Raw genomic sequence first — 19,022 nt, 5'->3', positions numbered from 1 at the left:
GCAAATACATGACCTTTGAAATCCCACCCTGGCCACAGCCTTTCTCTGGGGTGTAGGTGTGGGGTCCCCCATCCCTCATGTGACACAAGTCAGTCACCCCTGTGAGTAAGTGTGTGTCAGGGGTGCATTTATGGATGTGTATGGGGAGGGGGCTCTGTGTGCACTGGGAGAGAGGAGAGGGAGGTGATGAGGGGTCTCTGCATGTCTATGGGGTCTCAGTGTGTCTGTAGGGATCCCTGTATCTGGGGGGGCGGGGGGCTGCCTGTCTTATGGGGGGTCTCTGTCCCTAAGGGGAGGTTGCATCCTGTGTCAAGGCGGGGGTGGGGCATGTGTGTCGGAGGCAGTAGAGCCGCATCTGGGCTCCCCCAGTCACCACCAGCCAAGGGGTGCTGGTAGGCGTATAGGACCCTGTCGCCACCCCCTCCAACTCACCCCTCGCTGTGCGCGGCGGCCGCTTTAAGGGCAGCGCGGGGCCGCCCGGGGGCGGGGCTCCGCGGGTGACGTCAGGGCGCCCATTGATAAAGCCGGCGGGATTCCCGGGGCGGCAGCGACAGCGCGCGGCGGCGCGGCCACGTGCGCGGGGCCCGGCGGTGGCGGCGGAGCCGCCTCCTTCTCTTCCCTGTCCTCCCGCGCCCGCCATGGAGCCCGCCGTCCTCTTCCCCCCCTTCCCCGCCGCCTGCCTCCCCGCACAGCCCGCGCCCGGCCCGGCGGCCCCGCCCCGCGCGGCCGAGACCACCCGCATCATCACCGACCCCATCTCCGGCCGCTCCTACTGCAAGGGACGCCTGCTGGGAAAGGTACCGGGAAATGGGGCAGGGAGGGACGGGCCGCCGCGGGGCGGGGGGGGTGCCGGCCGGGGCCTGCCGGGTTGAGTGGGGACAGGAGCAGGGTGGGGGCTGCGTGCCTGCTCGACCCGCACCGCGCCCCCGGGGCGGCCCGGGGCTGGATGCAGTCCCTCGGCTGCCGCACGCCACCCCCACCCTCCCCGCCCCTCCCGGCGGGCCCGCAGCAGCGCTGGAAGCTGTGAATCACCCGGACTGGCTGCATGCCTCGCCGGCTATCGGAGTCGCATCAGTTTCGGGGCGCCCCTCGGGACGTGCGTGGGCCGGCGGGTGCCCCGGTTCCCAGGGGTGCCGGCCTGCGCCCGCTCTGCCACACGCAACTTTTCCTCCCGCTGCCAGCGGTGTGTGTGGGAGGCGGGTGCCGGTTCCCAGCCCGGCCCGGGCGGGCTCGGCGGCTGAGTGTGCAGATTGGAGGCTGACATCATGGCAGGAAAAACCTGTCTCCATGAGACTGCCTTTCGGTGGCCTCCGGCCCCCGGGCTCTCTGCCCTGCGCAGGACTTCCCAGGTTGATCTGTCAAGTGGAAAGATGTGGAGTCTGACCGTGGTGGGAGGGAAAACGCTCTGGAGGTTTTACAAGAACTGGGTGAAGAAAATCCCTGGTTGAGAGCATCATAGTTCAGATCTTAGTGGGCGATGCAGCAGGAGGGAGCGTGTGACGCTTGCCGGGCTGTGCTGTAAGAGAATGGAGGAGGAGGCTCGTAGGCAGGGGTGAAGAGCTGTCTCTCACCCATCCATAACCACCTCTTCCCTTGCAGGGTGGGTTTGCACGATGCTATGAAATGACGGACCTCTCCAGCAACAAAACCTATGCTGTGAAGGTTATTCCTCACAGCCGGGTGGCTAAACCCCACCAGCGGGAGAAGGTGGGTGCTGTGGGGCTGGTGGGGTGCTGGGCTGGTGGGGTGCAGCAGGGGCCCTGTGCTCACCTGGGACTGCTGCTCCCTTTCAGATCACCAACGAGATTGAACTGCACCGGGACTTGCACCACAAGCACATTGTCAAGTTCTCCCACTACTTTGAGGATGGGGAGAGCATCTATATCTTCTTGGAGCACTGCAGTAGGAAGGTGAGTGCTGGTGTGGCCTCCCTGCCAAAGGATCTCCTAAACAGAGCTATGGCTAGTTGGAGCAGGCCTTACTGAGGTGCTTTGTTAGCACACTCCTCCTCTTGGGCTGCCTTGCTGCCTGTTCTGTCACACCCTCTGATTTCAGCCATAACCCATGTGGTTTCACATGGCACTGGGGACACCACCAGTTGCCTGCCCTGCTTGGGCTGCCTGCTCCTGTTGGCAGCCCTTAGCTCCTTGTGGGGCCACTGTAAGTCCGGTGGTTCCCCTGGCTGTGCTGAGCAACTTCAGCCTCGTGTGGGGAGTCTGCTGAGGTCATGGCTGTGAAAGAAGGATTATTTGTGGATGTGCAACTTCTGGAAGAACTGGCTTTGACCTTGCCTGGCCCTTGCCTAGTCAGCAGGGCTGCCTGTTCTCCCTGCCTGCCATCACCAAGCTGCCTTCTCTCCCTCTGCAGTCCCTGGCCCACATCTGGAAGGCCCGCCATACTCTGCTGGAGCCTGAAGTGCGCTATTACCTCAAACAGATCATCTCAGGCTTGAAATATCTTCACCTCAAGGGCATCCTGCACAGAGACCTCAAGCTTGGTGAGTGCTGTGGTCGGGGCAGGGTGCTGTGTGTGGGGCAAACTGCCCCAGAGGGACTTGTGGTGATGCATCACCCTTGACTTGCAGGCAACTTTTTCATCAATGAAAACATGGAGCTGAAAGTGGGGGACTTTGGTCTTGCTGCTTGCCAGGATATGTCTGACCAAAAGAAAAAGTAAGTCTGAGGTTTCCTTATTCCAGAGCCCTCTGAGGCTTCACTTTTCCTTCTGTGGCTTCCTGGGAGGGTAGAGAGGTGAGTGGGGTCCCCTGGCCTGGGGAAGAGAAGCCTTAGGGCCCCTTCCTGGGGTGGAGTAGTGATTCCTGCCCCAGCTGCAGGCAAGGCGAGGGGGCTGGGGGCTTTGTGGCTCCTTCAGGAGTGAGCTCGCAGCCGTTGGGGAGAACAATGTGCTGACTATCGCTATTGTGCCTGCCCGGCTGCCCTGCCGGCTGTGTGGCTGGGACACAAAGGCTCTGTTCCTCCCCAGCTCTAGGACAAGCTCTTCCCAATGGCTCCCCAGGAGCAGCTGCTCCTGACCCCTGGGAGCTGGAGAGAGGGGGAGTCTATATGGGGCGGCTTCTAGATGGAGGGGGGCTTTGGGCCATAAAGAGCAAAATGGAGGGGGGAAGAACAGGCTGCGAGCCAAATCCCAGGGCTTGGAGAGGGGGAGGTTGTCTGTGAGGGGATGTGGTGCATGCACTGACCTGGTGCTCTGCCCCGCCAGGACAATATGTGGGACCCCCAACTACCTGGCACCAGAAGTGCTGCTGAGGCAGGGCCATGGGCCAGAGTCAGACGTGTGGTCTCTGGGCTGTGTCATGTAAGTCTGTGCTGCTGGGTGGGGAGGGGTCTGGGCAGCCCTGCCTGCGCAGGGTTGGGGAGAGCCGGGCTGTGGAGCAAACCTGATGAGGAAGTCCTCTTGTGCTTTGCATTGTGGTTTTGCAGCAGTTGCTGAAAGGCAGGGGGAAGGGAGTGAGTGGCCGGATCCTGCCCAGCCCCGCTTTGGAGTGGGTGCTGCCAGCTGTCCTGGGATGCTGCTTGGGGGCTGCGCAAGCAGGAACTGCAAAGGGCAGGCACTCTCCTGCTGCACTCAGCTCTGCTTCAAAGCAGGCTCCACTGCCCTGTGAACCTGATAAACAACGGAAAAATCTGTGGCTGGCGGCAGCTGCTGCTCTGTTTGCTCAGGCAGAGATCACTGTGCTGCTTCGACGCATCCAGCCCCTTGCCTGGCTGCTGCCCGCAAGCTTCCTGCTCTGCTTTCCGCCCTGGTGGCTGTGCAGCGGGTGGGAACTGTGGCAGTGGGGTGGCCTTCTCCTGCCAGCCCTCTCCCCTTCCCCAGGGCTCCTTGCCTGTTGCTCTAAACAGTTGCTAGGAGGAAGCGTGGCCGGATGTGAGTGCGGTTGCCTGAGCTGGAAGTGGTGCTCCCAGCCAGGTGTGGCCGGCCAAATGCCAATAAATTCCTTGCTTTAAGTGCTGCTGAGTCACAAGCCTGGCGGAGATGTGATGGTGGCACGTGTGTCCCCTCCTAGGTACACCCTGCTGTGTGGAAACCCTCCCTTTGAGACAGCTGACCTCAAGGAGACCTACAGGTGTATCAAGCAGGTGGAGTACACCCTCCCTGTCTTCCTCTCCCTGCCTGCTAAGCACCTCATCGCTGGCATCCTCAGACGCAACCCCCAGGACCGCCTGACCCTCGAGGAGATCTTGGACCATGAGTTCTTCAAGGTGAGTGGGTGGGGGTCTGGCCTTGACCCTTCTCCATGTGGGATGAAGCTTTTTGGGCTGTGCAGGGTGCTGTCCTTGAAGCTGAAGCCTCAGTCCTTCAAAGGAAGCAGCCACTGTCCTGCCCAAATGCCAGCCAGGGTAACTGCGGGATCTGGTGTGCTCCTGCAGCGCTGTCCCTATAGCATGGGCTGTTTCCTGTACTGATGCCTGTCATGGGGCCAAGGCTTGACGGAAATGCAAGCTGGCTGTCAGGAGGGCTGTGAATGACTGTGGTCAGCCCAGGGCAGCTGCTCTGTCTGGGGCCATGTGGGCTATGGAAACCAAACCTCTGCCTTGACCTCTCTGCAGGGCTACACGCCTGAGAAGCTCCCTCCCAGCAGCTGTGTGATGGCTCCAGAGCTGAATCCCCCCAATCCAGCGAAGAGTCTGTTTGCTAAAGTCACCAAAACGCTCTTTGGGAAGAAGAAATCCAAGGGTGAGTCCATGTACTTCCCTAGGAGCCTCTGTGTGACCCTTCCTCCGGGGAGAAGTGGGTCCCGTCTCCTGGAGACACCTCCTGATCGGTATCCATGGACCCTGTGCCTAGGGCCAGCAGAAGCTGGTCTTGCCCCTGTCCTTCTGGTTGCTGGTGACCTGGCATGGGTGTACGCCTGGAGAGCAGATGCTGTGCTGCAACCCATGGGGGCAGTTCCTCCTGGAAGCCCTGTGCATGAGAACTGGGAAGTGAAAGTGGGAGGGATCTGCCTCATACCATCCTCACCAGTGTGGGCATGGGAGCAGATGAGGGAGAGCTGAGCTACTGGGAGGGGTGGTCCAGATGTCCTCATCCCCTGTACTCAGCAGTGTGCTCATCACTTGTTTTCTCCTCAGCCAAGAAGGGCTCTTTGGAGGACAAGGATGACATCTCCAAGCTGGTTACTGGGCTGATGAAGACCTCGATTTGCCGGCAGATGAGCTATAAAACTGTGGAAGGGAATGAGGTGAGACCATCCCTAAGCCTGCGCACACTTCTCTTCAGGCAAGCAGGCAGGATGGTGATAAAGCCTGGTCTCTCCACAGGCCACCCCTGTATCTTGCCGCAGTGCCAGCTCTAGCCCAGTGGAGACAGTGGTGGAGGAGACATCTCACAAATCTGTGTCTCCCTCCATCCGGGGAATGATGGCCAGCAGCTGTGAGGGTGAGCAATACCTGCCCAGGCCACCCAAGCCTGCCCAGAGCTTCCTGTTCTGGCTGATAGTGCAGCTGGCTGACTCAGCCTGTCATCTTCTCTCCACAGCCTTTGAAGACTGCATCACTGCCTCTGCCATCATCGAGTCGGCTGTCCGGCTCCTGCGGGCCTGCCTCTCCTGCATGCCCCCAGGTAAACTGGTTGGGCTGCTCTGGGATGGGACAGGGTGCTAGGCATCCCCTTGCCTGTGGGATGAAGGCTCGGCTGCTATTTGGGGTACCTTAAACGCTGCCAGAGCCTGCTGGGAGGGTTCTGCTCCCCCTTGGGGAGGTGAGGTGGGCACGGGCTGGCTGCCTCCTCTGCTCACTCCCTCTCTTCTCCATCAGCGGAGAAGAACCCAGCTTCCCTGGCCCGCCATGAGCACTTTGTCTGGGTGAGCAAGTGGGTGGATTACTCCAACAAGTATGGCTTTGGCTACCAGCTCTCCAACCGTAGCATCGGGGTCCTCTTCAATAACGGCACACACATGACACTTTCCCCCAACCACAGGTAAGTGGTGGGGAGGGGGCTGGTGTCTCTGGGGAAGCCCCTCAGGTGGGAAGGAGCCAGGGGAGGCTGTGCCAGTGGTGGGTTTGGTGCTGGGTGACCCTGAAGCTCATGGTCTGCTCCCTCCCAGGACTGTGCATTACAACCCGACCAATAGCAAACACCTTGTGTTTTCTGTGGCCGCCATCCCTGAGCAGCTGCAGGGACAGATGAGTGTCTTGCGCTACTTTGCGTCCTACATGGAGCAGCACCTCATGAAGGTGGGTTCTGGGGCCCTGGGCTGGGATCATGGGTTGGCTGCATATTGGGTCACTGCTTGACCATACCACTTGGGGTTGCGGGACTCCCTGTTCACAGGCTGTGGCCAAGTGGGCACTCAGAGTTGTGTCCTGAGAGCAGGGACCCCACTGGGGGTGTGTCAAGGATTGGCTGTGGGTATGCTTATGGCAGTGCTCCCATGTATGGGACCACTGGCTTACGCAGACCCTTCTCCCCAAGGGAGGTGACTTGCCCAGCATAGATGACCTCGGGCAGCCGGCTCTGCTTCTCCTGCAGTGGGTGAAGACTGACCAAGCCTTGCTTATGCTCTTCAGCAGTGGCACCCTCCAGGTACATGTGGGGCACAGTGGAGATGGCCAGACCCTTGTGGGAAGGAGGCTGGCTGGGGACTCCTGGTCTGTGTTAGATCTTGTCTGCCACAGCCCAAACGCAAGGTCCAGCTCTGAAAACAGTTGTGGGTGCAGGATGCTGCTCCAGCATCTGGAGCTACTGGTTGCAGCTTGTCCAACCTATGGAGGACATGACGCTTCAGTCAGCTGCTTCCATCTGCCCCAGTGCTGGGGCTGGCGCATTCCTGCTGTGGGGCACAGAGCAGGGATGCTCCCAGGCAGGTTGGGGAGGAGGAACGGGTTGAGGCAGGAAGCATGGCCCCATCCTGGCTCCCGACATACCGCGGGAAGTGTGGGTTAAACCAAGCCCAACTTGTCTCCTAGGTGAACTTCTACAATGACCACACCAAGGTGATCATTAGCAAGCCTGACCACTCCTGCCTTGTCACCTACATCAACCGGGAGCGCAACTCTTACACCTACAAGCTGTGCAGCATCCAGGAGCTGGGCTGTTCTCCTGAGCTCCACCACCGCCTCAGATACATCCTCAAGCTCCTCCAAGAACGGGCTGAGGCCTAGTGTGGGACCCTGGGGGATCCTCTCTGGATGTAGAGATTTCCCCTGCCCTCCCATGGAATGGGAGATATGTTGTGGTGCTGGCTGCCCACCTGGGCACCCTGTATCCTGGTGCTCAGCTAGACTCTGGACTAAGACACATGGATGTGGTTACGGTAACAGGTCTGGACATCCTTGCTGCTCCCTGGCTCTGGGCAATCGCTGTCTTCCTGCTGGCAGCTCCTACTCTGGTTGTGCTGGTCTTGGTAGAGTTAACTGGGGTGGCACAAGGGAGGTGGTGGGTGAGTGCCCTGCAGCCAGGTTTAGGTCTGGCTGTGCCTTGTTTGTGTCCTGGTGCTCCAGCCTGCTCTGGCTGACAGCTGCCTGCAGTGGGGACTTGGGCTGTCCTGCCCAAGGTGAAACACCAGTTGCACAGACCCTCTCTGTGGCCTGGAGAGGACTGGCACAACCTTGACCTTAAGGCTTGGCTGCTGTGGGGTAGGGAAAACCCATGGACAGGGGTGAAGGGCGCTGCCTGCCCTGCCAGGCTGGTGGGCTGGTGTGTGCCATTCCATAACTGCTACACTAAGGAGGGGGCTGTGCTGGGCCCAGCTGTGCCCTGCCCACTCCCAAATTGTGAAATTGTCTGGTACAACTTGAGGTTTGATAAAGGGGGGGGGAGGGGATCTGAGGGCTTACCTCGAGATGCCCTCATCTCGCTGGGGCCTGCAGAATTTTTGTGTTTCAAGGCAGTCTCTGCCATGTGGGACTATTTATGCATCTTATTTATATGGAATTATTTATTTTGCTGTTAGGCTGCCCATGTACGGCTCCCCTGTCCCTGACTCACCTCAATAAAAATTTGTGTAAGGGCAAACTGTCTACCTTGGTTGGAACGGGGGTCTTGGTCACTGAAGGGCTTCATCTTTGCTGTAGGGCTGCTTCTATCTACCAGGTCAGACCCCTCTTGACACTGGCTGTTGCTGGGGGACAAGGTCAGGGAGGCAGGACAGGGGTGAAGAGCCTGTGTACCTCCACTGCCCTTTCCAGGGCTGGCAGGAAAGGCTGAGTTAGCTTTTGCTGATGCCTGTGAAGCCATGGAGCTGCATCAGCTTCTTGCTGATGCCAAACTCTCATTCCCAATTGTCTCTGCACTTGGACCAAACCCAGGTGCTCTTATGCTTCTGCTGAGCTGGAGAAGGCAGGAGCTGTGGCCCAGGGGGTGGGTAGGTTGCCTGGGTCCTTGCACTATAACACCTGGTGTGATGGGATATGAGCTGGGAACAAAGCCAGGAAAGAGAAGGCATTTAATCTGCTCCATGAGCTTGCTTTGAGGGTGATTTGTCACCTCCTTCCCTGGTGCTGGTGTAATCAATCTGCCTGAGAGCAGCTTGTGCTGTGGGAAGCAGGCTGGGCTGCTCCCTGTAGCATGGCCTTGGGCAGCTGTCTGCTCCAGGGTAATGCAAGCCAAAAGGCTGCATTTGCTGCAGCTTGAGTCTTTTTGCAAACTGTGGTAGTGGAAGCTACAGTGTGGGTGTGAGCCCAGGCTGGGGGCTGCAGTGAGTATCCAGGCACTGAGGTGCATCTATACCTTACTCCCTGCATGCACTGTGGCCAAAGACACCAGGTATGAGCCACAGCTGGAGCAAGCCTCTTTATTTCAGCTGCTCTCCCCCTGCAGCCCTACAAGGCTGGGTGGAGGGAGAGGCAGGTGCTACTCAAAGTAGACCCCATGCACTGTGGCTACAGCAAAGAGGGAGGCATTGGAGAAGGTGGCAGAGGCGAAGCTGTCGCTCTCAGGGTCCCACAGTGCCCGGCTGGCCACCAGCAGGCTCTGCTGGCCCCGCTGGCTCAGCAGCACGAGGCAGACCAGCTTGTAGCGTGGCGGCACCACCTCCTTTGCCCGGCTCCGCAGCAGCTCGGCCAGGCTCTGGGCCAGTGGGGCGCTGCCCTGGGGGCTGTAGACTGTGGTCCTGAGGGCACCAGCCAGGGCCCCCTCCAGCACCCGCTGCACCTGCTCCGCGTCAAATTTGCAGCCTTCATCCGGCTGCATCCTGTAAGTGTTTTCAAGGCGGGTCTTGAGGATTGGCTGGAAGAGGGGGAGCCCGGAGAAGCTCACACGGCTGTGGAGCATCCAGGGGCCAAGGGAAGGGCGCCTAGCCCCCGGGGTGGCCCCGAGAGAGCTGCGGCGGCTGGCCAGGGGTGCTGGGTGGGTGCTGAGGATGGAGCTGCGGCGGGAGGCCAGGAGCGGCAGTTTGCCTTCCTCAGCGCCCCGGACTGCAGGCTGGGAGCCTCGGTGGGTGGCCCGGGGTAGAGGGGCTTCAGTGTTGTCCACAGCCATCACCTGGGCTTCCAGGGCCACCCCTGGGGAGGGATGCTCAGGCATATGGGTGGCCTGGAAAGGAGACATGGCTCTGAGTGTTGGGGGAAGACAGGTTATCCCCCAGCCTCTCCATGCCACTGCCTCTCTGCTTCACTTTGCCTTGCCCCCCTGCAACTCCCACACCTCCTGGCACCCTGGTCCCTGTGGGGCTGGATGCACAGTGGCTGGGGGGTCTGTGGCAGCTGCCTTCCCTTCTCCAGTATGTCTATCCCCAGCAGCCTCAGCCTGGGGCTGATCCAGTGCAGCCATGCCCTTTGCTCTCCCATCCGTAGCCTTTCCCCCTGGCATGGGTGAGCAGCTCCTCCTCCAGCCTCCCCAGGCCTCCTGCCTGTGTCTGGCCCCACACTTACCCCTAGCCTCACTCTTGCCCTGCTGGGATAAACACAGGGGTCTTGTCTCTGGCCGATGTTGTGCTCCCGGCTGCCCAGGACTGACCTTGGTCCCACAAGTCGCAGTGAGCAGGGCCAGACCCGTTGCGCTCCTGGAGCGTGAAGTGTTGCTACGTGACACTGCGGTTCTCTGGGCCGCTCTGGGGCACAGCTCCTGTAACTCCTTGTTTCCTGGTCCCTGGACAGCCCCATTCCCTTTCGCTCCTGCCCTGCCTGTGTTTCCAGCTGTGCCAGCACAGGGACATGGTTATTCCAGGTGTGTGCCCTTGGAGGGCTTCTCGGCTGCTCCCTGCCAGCCCTGAAAAACGCTTGCTAATGTTGAATGTGGAGAACTGCCACTGTGATTGCCTCTTTGCGCCTCAGCTATGGGCTGCACCAGGGCTGGGACCTCCAACAGCTTGATTTTACCCAAAGGTTTGCATCCTTTTCGTACTTATGCTCTCCTGCACCAAGGCAGAGTGTGGATGGGTGGGCCCCCATCAAGTGCAGCCCCACCGTGTGCTGGGGACCCTGCTGCTGCAATGCCCTGGCCCAAGGGCAGGTTTGCTGGGGGCTCGTGGCCCTGAGTGGGGTTTCTCTCCATTGGCAGAGCCCAGCCCAGCTGGTACGCCACCGCCACCCCGTCAATGCGCCTTTGTCTGGCCCGGTTGCCAAGCTATTTGAGGAAAGTGGAGACGGCTTTTGTGTTTCTATCTCCCGTCAGAGGTATTTATAGCCTGCCGCTGACTAGCGCTGCCAAGCACACTGGCAGCTGGACCCCGCTCCCTTGGGGTGCTGCCCTCGGCTGAGGGCCCTGCTCCTCCCTCTCCCTCCCACCCCCACTGACAGGCGAAGGTGGGTCCCTCTGCGGACACCCTCCCTGCATCCCCAGCCCCAGGCTGCGTGGGGCTAGCCAGGCTTGGGAGAAAGGGGCAGGGCATCCCCTGGCACAGCACTTGGTTTGGGCTTGGATGAGGCTGGTTATGCTTTTTTCTGTCTGTGATTCTTGTGTCCTAAGCAGACATAAGAGCTGCAGGTCATTGGCCTCAAGCATTGACAGGAGAGGCAGCTTTTGCCATTTCATGGAGCAGATCTCCCCACTGGGCTCGAGTTTTCTCCACTGCCAGGGACGAAGCCGTGCCCAGCAGCTGTCCATGGGGGCTGTGCATGTGGAGGTGGGGCTGATCTTTGTGGATTTAACCTGTGCATGTGTTGCCTTTTCCAAAATCCCAGCTGCCTGCCTCCCTTCTCCCCCATGTGTCTCATCCACGGGCTCCTCTGCAGCAGTGTCACCGGCTGTGGGGCTGGTCCCTGTGCCATGCCATGAGCTGTGCTGGTGGATGCCACTTGAACAGAGATGCAGGCCTGCCTGTCTGCTCGGCTTCCATCCGGAAAACGCCGCGACAGAGTTGCCTCAGCAGCAAGGGTGGGCTTCCGCACTCACCGCCCCCTCTCTCCCTCCCGCTGCCTCTCCAGCAGTGCGGCTGCCTGGCCCCAGCGCTGCCTGCCAGGTTTCCCTAGCAATGGGCCATGCCGTATGGCGCGGCGGCCTCCTCCCCAGGCCGGCCAGCCTCCCGCCTGCCTGCCTGCCTCCCGCCAGCCTCCTGCCTGCTTCCCGCCTGCCTGCGCCGCCTTCCTCCGCGGCCCTCCCCGAGGCAGCCCATGGCTGGACCCCGCCCGGCACGGTTGCAGGGTGAAGCAGCTGCCTTCACCGCCGCCCTCCGCACCCTGGTCAACAACCCTCAGTTCAGGTGAGGGGCTGGGGGACTGCCACCCCCCCCCAGCCATACTTAGCGCCCACTCCGTGCTACTTTCCCATGGCTCAGGGCCCTGCCAGGGGGGTCTGGGGCCCCTGGGCAGTGCAGGGACCCTCGGGCAGCTGGTGGGGCAGGCGTGGCTGGTACATGTTCTGGGACATCCTGCATGGCTTTTGCAGTCTTCCCCCAGCACAGCCACACAGCAGCAGGAGCCCAGGGCTGCATGGGTGCATTCCCCCAGGACAGCCACTGCCTCTCTAGAGAGGGGAAAGTCCCCAGGTGCGCCCAGACCTGCTCTGTCCCTGGGCATGATGCCAGCAGGGCAAGGCAGTGTCCCACGCTGAATTCCCTTCTGGGGCTCCTGCCTTTGCCAGGAGTGGGGGTACTGCAGCCACTGTGTTCCCCAGGGGCAGCCACCTGTGCTTGGCTCCTTTCCCACCCTGGCTTCACTGGTGCTTTCCTTCAACATCTCCAGCATCTCTGCACCCCCAAGAGCAGGCAGCAGCCCATCTGGCCCCCCGATTGCAGTGCCAGCTGTGCCTGCAGGCTCCTCCCAGAGCAGGGAGTGGAGACGGAGAGCTGCTGACTTGGCCACCCCCTGCCTACATGGCACAATCTGAATGGCAGCTGACCAGCAGTGTGGTCTTCCTCACCCACTTCATACTAAGGCCTGGCACAAATACCAAGGCTATCTCGGGAAATCCCCATCCCTGCTGAAATTTTGGCCACCCAGAAAAGAAATTCCAGTGAAAACTCCCCAGCCACAGTGCCAGGCAGCGGAGAAGCGGCTGCCAGCACCCGGCCATCCCCAGCCCACATCCTGCTACTTGCAGCTTGCAACCTGCAACCTTTGTCCTGCATTCATCAACCCACATCCTGCAGCCTTTATTCTGCATCCTGCGACCTGCACCCCACAGCCTGCATTCTTTGTTCTGCATCCTGCAGCCTGCATTCTGCATCCCAGGCCTTGCATCCCATAACTGCAGCCTGCATCCCACAGCTTGCATCCTGCAGCCTGTACCCTGCTTCCCCTACTTGGCCCATGGACTATACCCATGGAGCAGTTTATTTCGGTCCCCTTTGCAGTACCAGTCACAGAGGACCCATCGGGCTCTGCTCACACTGCCCAGCATGCCCCAGCTGACTGTATCCCAATACAAGTGGGAGGACCCAGATGCCATTCCCTCTGGTGGGCATGTCCTTTGTGGGACACCGCAACAGCTGGGGGGGGGGGTTGGGCGCAGCCTTGTGGCAACTAGAGTTTGGGTGGCATGTCTTCTGCTCACTGCCCTGCTGGGACAGGGGATGATGGGATGGATGGGCCGTGGCCGCATGGCTCACACGGGCTGGAGACTCCCTGCCCTTTACTCACCTTCCTCCAATCTTGCCTCCCTTTCCTAGGGCCGCAGGGCTAGGGAACCATGCTGGGGGCTTGGGGGGGACCAGGGCAGCGGGACCTCATGCCCCCACGTGCAGTGCAGGCTGCCCTGTCCCACATGTGCAGGGAGGGCCAGTGCCAGCCCCACTGGCAGTGATGCTGGAAGGTTTGCAACCCTGAGCCTGTGAGTCAGTGCCCATGAGTCAAGGAGGCCAAGCCCAGTGACAGCCACACTTTCCCTAGCTTTGCTGTGCCAATAGAGAAAGCCACTTTCCCCAGCTATCCCGGGCTTTTCTCTGCCCTGCTCTGTGCCAGCACCTGTGGCAATCTGTGCCTTCCAGAAGACCCAGCTTTCTCGCCCAACCTGGAGCATTCAGATGGCTGCAAAGAGCCACCAGCAAGAAGCACTCTGTGCCTCCGCTGGGAAAAGCCCCAGGTTAAAACTAAAGGGCACTGCCCTGCTAGGCTGGGGACCCAGCTGGTCCCTGCCCATGTGCCCTGTCCAAGCCCCAGGGCATCCCGTGCCCTGGCTTCCCAAGGGGTCCCCCATCCCTCACAGTCCCCTCTTCTTCACAGTGACGTGACGTTCGTGGTGGGCCAGGAGCAGCAGAAGGTGTTTGCGCACCGCTGTGTGCTGGCATGCCGCTGCCAGGCTTTCCGGGGAATGTTCGGCCAGGGTCTGGGCAGCGAGGAACCCCCCGGAAGCGTCCCACCCCAGGGCCCCTTCATCCTGGGCAACGTGCAGCCCGAGGTCTTCCTCGCCGTCATTGAATTCCTCTACACCAACAGTGTCACCCTTAACAGCCACATAGTGAGTGGGGGTGGCGCTGGTGGGATCCATGGGCATGGGAGGGACAAGGTGGGGACGCAGCAGTAGGGGGGTGCTTTGCAGCTCCTGGGGTGCCAAAGGTGGAGGGGATGCTCTGCATGATGCTTTCTGACTGGCTAATGGTGCAATGAGTGTGTGGGGTCTCAGCCAAGCACAGTGGGGTGTCCAGAGCACCTTGTCCCACACGTGTCTGCTCCAGCCTTGGAACAGCTGGCTGTGCACACCCTGGGTGGTGGGAATGGGGCCCCCAGAGCAGGATACCTTCAAATGCCCCTGTGTGGCAGTCCTTCCCCCCACCCCCACCCTCACGTCCCATGTGGGAGCGCCCATGGAGGCAGGAGGACCCATGCCCTTGGCCCCTGCGCTGCCATGCCTGTCCATTACCCCTGCATGCTGCACACCAATGTTCACAGGGTCTCTCTTGCCTGCAGGCACTGGAGGTGCTGACCTCATCCGTGGAGTATGGCCTGCAGGACCTGTGCAAGGTATGGCCCTGCTTAGGCTGTGGACAGTGGTCCCTGAGTGCCCCACCCCCATGCTGAGGAGCACCCCAAGATGGTCCCTGCATGGTTGGTGGCTGGAGGTGGCTATGAGGACACACGGTGCATCACCCAGGTCCATCACAGGCTCAGCCCCTACTTCTTGATCCCAGAAGGTCTGTCCTGTGGGATCCCCCTTGAGGGGGTGCAGCATCGGCTGGGAGCCCCATGGAGGCTGGGGAATCCTGGGAAGGGCATGGGGCCTCATGTTGCTCACACGGCAAAGGGCAGCAGGAAAGCCCCGATGCTATGACCCATGGGTGCCCTCTGGTCATCTGGCAGGATGATGATGTAGGGAAAGCCCTGGTCCCGAGCAGCACTCAGCACCCCAACCATGGTTCTGCCCAAGGGGGTGCTGTCTCAGGCAGGAAGGTTTTGGGAAGGTGGCAGGGAGCAAAAAGGAGGAGTGGAAGTCGGATGGGGAGGGGGCAGGGAACTGGAGTGGCTCGGTGCTGGGGAGGGCAGCTGGGCCACGTCATCAGTGTAATTCCTGAATTACAGCCGGGCTGATCGCGTGACCCGCCATCTCGCGCCTGGACTTCCCCTCCCGTCCCACCACACCAGGGAAGGACCTTGCTGATTAGCTGAGGAACTGCAGGCTGCTGTGTGCTGGGGCAGCAGGATGGGTCCTGCTCCATCAACCTGTGGGGACAAGCTCAGCTGAAGCCCAGATGTGGCATGGGGCTCTTAAACAGCTGGCTGGGCAGGGAAGTGACATAAGGGGTGTTGCAGAAAGGGGGACTCAGTGCCCCTGCCATGGGAGTCCTACCCCACCATCCAGCAAATGCATCATCAGAGGGATGACCTGCAGCGGAGAGAGCCGTGGGGGGGGGAGGAAAGGGGCTGGCCAAGAACAATCTGGGGAAGCCCGTGGCTGTGTCCCCAGCTGCAGGATGACCTCATCTCCCTCCTGCTAGTGACTCAGGGCCCTTCTGTTCCAGCTGACAGCTCCTCCCTGCATGTCACATCCCCTTGGGTTTCCCAGGGGCTCTGACCCCTTTGCGTGGGAGGCAGCTGAGATGGGCAGGAGGGAGGTCCTGCTTCCTGATAGACATACCCATCTGGCTGCATCCCAATTGCATCACCCGAATTTGGGCTGCAGCCGTAGCTGGTGGTCCACAACAGTCACAGGCAGAGGGCAGCTGGCAGGCAGGGCTGGGCAAAGCTGGGGTCACCCAGTGCACGGCAGCCAGCAGCAGGGCCATCCCTCCATGGTAGGACATGGCTAGCGACCATGACCAGGGATAGGTGACCCATGTGGTGCTGGGGCTTGGTCACATCAAGCTTGGTCTCTGGCTGAATCAGTGCCTGGGCTGGCTGCCCACAGCCCATCACTGCCTTATGAAACCCTGAGGGACTGGAGGTGCCTCCACCCCTTCTTCTATGTCCCATGTCCTAGGGGCTCAGGGGGTGCTGAGTCATGGGAGGGGGTGATGGGACTCGGTCCCCGCTCTGCCCGCCCTCCCTCCATCTGCCTTCCAGCTCTGCGTCAAGTTCATCAAGGACACGCTCAGTGTGGAGCAGGTCTGCGAAGCTCTGCAGGTGAGTGTGACCCAAGTGGGGTCACAGAGGGTTAAAAATAACCTGTCTGCTTTTGGGCAGGAGCTGACCTGACCCTCCTGCTTTTGGCTAGATGGTGAGGCAGGATCTCCTAACCACCCCTGGCCCAGCAGCTGTCCTGCCAACTCCTGGGCACATTGTACCAGGGCTGCAAGGGACACCGGGACCACCACAGCCTGGCAGGGAAATGTCCTCACGCTGCCCTGAGCAGGGCTGGCCAGAGCTCCCCAGTGCCAGGGTCTTGTCATCACCTGCATGAAACTGGGAGACACTGGTTTTCTGCGAGCTCTCATGGTTCTGAGGCCAGTCCCAAAAACCCTCCTGAGAGCTGGGGCACCTAAAAATAGCTTTAGGGGGGTCCCAATGGCCCTGCTACGCAGCTTGGTGGGACCAAGGCTGATCCCCAGAAAAAGGGTATTTGTTGCACTTCCCATGGGCCGAAGTGCTGCTCTTGGGGCAAGATACCAGCCCCAAAGCACAGAAGCTCCCACTAGATGTGGTGCCAAACCACCACAGCGTAAACAGAGCTAAAACTGGCCTGGAGGAAACAAACAGAAAACCCCAAAACCCCAGAACAAAACAAACCTGAAGAAAACATCTTGCCTTCCCTCCCTGCTTGCGTCAATGTTGGTCCCCTGCTGTGGTGGAGGGGGAGGCAATGCTCGCCCCGCCTCTGCTGGTCCTGAGTACCCCACATGCAGGGGCTGCCACTGTGGAGGGGGCACAGATGTGTTCTCCTGGTGCCTACATGGGCAGTGCCAGCCCTGGGGGTGGCCTAGCTGGGGAGGGTGAGAGCACCCCAAATACCTATTGCAGCGGCGGATGACAGCTATGGGGCTGGCAGGGTTTGGCACCAGGGCATGAAGTACATGTGGAGGGCTTTAAGCTAACCCTGTGCCCGCACAAGGAGCACTGGGGACCGTGGCCCAATGTTCCCGCAGTGTGGCCTTGTGAGAGCAATGCTGGGGCCCCTTGCCCACCCATGTCTGGGTGACATCTTCAAGCAGCAGTGGAAAATCAGGTGCTTCCTGCTGACGGTGGGGCTGGGTGACCGTTGTGGGTGCTAAAGCCACCAAACCCTTTGCTGTGGAGCAGGCCATGGAAGGGTGGGTACCTTGGTGCCCCTTTCCCCCCCACACCCACACCCTGGCACCCACGCACAGTGATGCTCACCTTACCTGCATCCCTGAGCATGCCTGTGTCTCTGTAGGGCTTTGGCAGGGGGTCCCTCCTGTCCCAGACCCCCCCTTGCAGGTGTCTGTGTTGTCCCACAGGCTGCGGTGACCTACGGGCAGGCAGACCTCCAGCAGCACTGCCTGGCCTTCATCGAGGGCTGCACTGCGGTATGGCTGTGGTCAATGGGGGGAGCAAAGCATGGGCATGGAGGTGGGGCACGTGGCATGGGGGACACAGCATGAGGCAGGGGAGCGGGGCCCCCAATAACGGCGTGGCTAGAGGTTCAGGGGAGGTAGGGGAGCAAATGGTGTTTGGGGAGAAGACGCTGGGTGCCAGGTAGAGGCTGGCTGGGGGGTACTGGGTGCTAGGGAATGAGGGTCTGGGTGGGGGGTGCTGGAGTGTCAGGCAGGGCTGGTGCCAGAATGCATCCAATGGCCCTTTTTGGGAGCGGGAGGGGGCACAATGTGAGGTCCTGGTGCTGTGGTGTGCTGGCAGGCAGTGGTGCGGACACAGGGCTTCCACGAGCTCTCTGATGTGGTGTTAGCACGGGTGCTGCGCAGCGACCGCCTGGCGATGGATGAGCTGGACCTGGTGGAGGCCGTGCGGGAGTGGGCACACGTCAGCTCAGTGAGTGTAATATGGCCTAGGTGGGGAGGGAAGGGGGGGTGCGGCAGGCCCTGGCTGCCCCCCACGCAGAGCCACCCAGGGGTGTCTGGACCCCCTACCAGCCCAGGCAAGGAACCCAGGCACTCCATCCCTGAGCCTGGCGCTGTGTGATGGACATAGAGGCTGTGTTTCCCCCCAAACACTCTCAGTGCCTGGGGCATCACCAGCCCCATCCCTCACATCTCGCAGGCCGTCTTGGAGCGCCCAGTGCCCGAGGTGGCTGCCCTGCCTGTGCAGGAGCTGCGCCTGCCCTTGCTGGCACCTAGTGAGCTGTCGACACTGGAGAGCCACAACCAGCGGGACCTGCTCATCCCGGTGAGCTTCTGCCTCCCCTCAAGGTGCCCTGGCTCACCTCCGGGGCTGGAGGATGCTGCAGGGCCGGGTTTGGTGGGGGAACCATGCCATGGCCATGCTGATGCCCCCAACCCTGTCCTCGCAGGTGGAGAGCATCGCGGCAGCCTGGCGGACCCACGCGCTGAGGAAGGGCAGCGGGGTGCCCTCCCACCTCTGCCGGCCTCGGCGTGGCACGCGGCCCCGCGACCACCACCGCCACCTGGACCCACATGCCAAGTAGGTCCCCCGGCTTGACCGGGGGGCTCAGGCAGTGGCAGCGCCCCCCCGGCCAGGTGCTGCGCAGTGGGGCAGGCTGCTGGGCTGGGCACTGCCGGAGGAGCTGCCGCAGCCAAGAGCATCAATAAAGCTCTTTGCCCAATGCCATGGCTTCGGGGTCAGGGTGCTCAGGTCACCCCAAAAAGGGGTGCGGGGACTTGGGGGGTGGGGGTTGGGGGTGTTGGAGCTGGGCCATGGGATAGGTGCGAGGACGCCCCGGCGCTGCAGCATTCGCACACAGCCCGGGCGGTGACCCCAGGTGTGGCGGGGCTGCAGGGTCCCTTGAGGGATGCGGGCACAGGGTGAGCTCCCCCTTTCCCAGCCCCACTGCCGGCCCCCAGCCGAGCCCTGTGCCGGGGCCCTTCCCCAGGGCCGTGCTGCCCTCCCCCGGCAGCGGGGCCGTGCTGCAGCCGGCAGCGAGCGCTGGCACCGACCGGGGCGGGGGCGCAACCCTCCACCCCACGGCAGCGGTGGGGAAGGGGCTGAGTGGGCGGGGAGCAAGTGCGAGGGGAGACCCCCCGGGCTCTCTGCACGCACCCAGCACCGCTGCACCAACGCCAGTGACCCCCAGCCCGAGCCCTGCCAGCAGCCCCTTGTAGCCCCGGGGTTGGGGGACAGGCTGCCAGGCCCCCCCCACACATACACCTTTCCTTAGTGTGC

The 19,022-nt window shown here is 61.4% G+C and overlaps 3 protein-coding genes across 4 annotated transcripts; 2 read left to right on the top strand and 1 right to left on the bottom strand.

Moving 5' to 3' along the window:
• The first annotated feature begins 508 nt into the window (after positions 1–508).
• On the top strand, positions 509–7,971 carry PLK3 (polo like kinase 3). Its single transcript, XM_075097800.1, has 15 exons — positions 509–797; positions 1,600–1,707; positions 1,794–1,910; positions 2,368–2,497; positions 2,585–2,672; positions 3,220–3,315; positions 4,025–4,220; positions 4,569–4,695; positions 5,091–5,200; positions 5,280–5,397; positions 5,497–5,580; positions 5,775–5,937; positions 6,065–6,194; positions 6,433–6,543; positions 6,927–7,971. Exons 1-15 carry the CDS (start codon positions 639–641, stop codon positions 7,119–7,121), a joined length of 1,932 nt encoding a protein of 643 aa, XP_074953901.1. The 5' UTR covers positions 509–638; the 3' UTR covers positions 7,122–7,971.
• Positions 7,972–8,754: 783 nt separating this feature from the next.
• DYNLT4 (dynein light chain Tctex-type 4) lies at positions 8,755–9,968 on the bottom strand. The gene is made up of 2 exons (XM_075095498.1): positions 9,831–9,968; positions 8,755–9,492 (listed from the first exon to the last, which is right to left on the bottom strand). Exon 2 carries the CDS (start codon positions 9,481–9,483, stop codon positions 8,812–8,814), a length of 672 nt encoding a protein of 223 aa, XP_074951599.1. The 5' UTR covers positions 9,484–9,492; positions 9,831–9,968; the 3' UTR covers positions 8,755–8,811.
• Positions 9,969–11,316: 1,348 nt separating this feature from the next.
• On the top strand, positions 11,317–19,010 carry BTBD19 (BTB domain containing 19). Of its 2 annotated transcripts, XM_075097798.1 has the most exons (8): positions 11,317–11,599; positions 13,560–13,794; positions 14,244–14,297; positions 15,834–15,893; positions 17,186–17,254; positions 17,583–17,714; positions 17,943–18,068; positions 18,193–19,010. In XM_075097798.1, the coding sequence occupies exons 1-8, from the start codon at positions 11,379–11,381 to the stop codon at positions 18,325–18,327; spliced, it is 1,032 nt and encodes a 343-aa protein (XP_074953899.1). In that variant the 5' UTR covers positions 11,317–11,378; the 3' UTR covers positions 18,328–19,010. The 2 variants fall into 2 exon arrangements, with proteins under 2 accessions (XP_074953899.1, XP_074953900.1); XM_075097799.1 differs by lacking the exon at positions 15,834–15,893.
• The last annotated feature ends 12 nt before the right edge of the window (positions 19,011–19,022 follow it).

This window comes from Phalacrocorax aristotelis, chromosome 6, assembly GCF_949628215.1.
Source record: "Phalacrocorax aristotelis chromosome 6, bGulAri2.1, whole genome shotgun sequence".
Lineage (NCBI taxonomy): Eukaryota > Metazoa > Chordata > Aves > Suliformes > Phalacrocoracidae > Phalacrocorax > Phalacrocorax aristotelis.
This window is presented reverse-complemented; position numbering and strand designations above follow the sequence as displayed.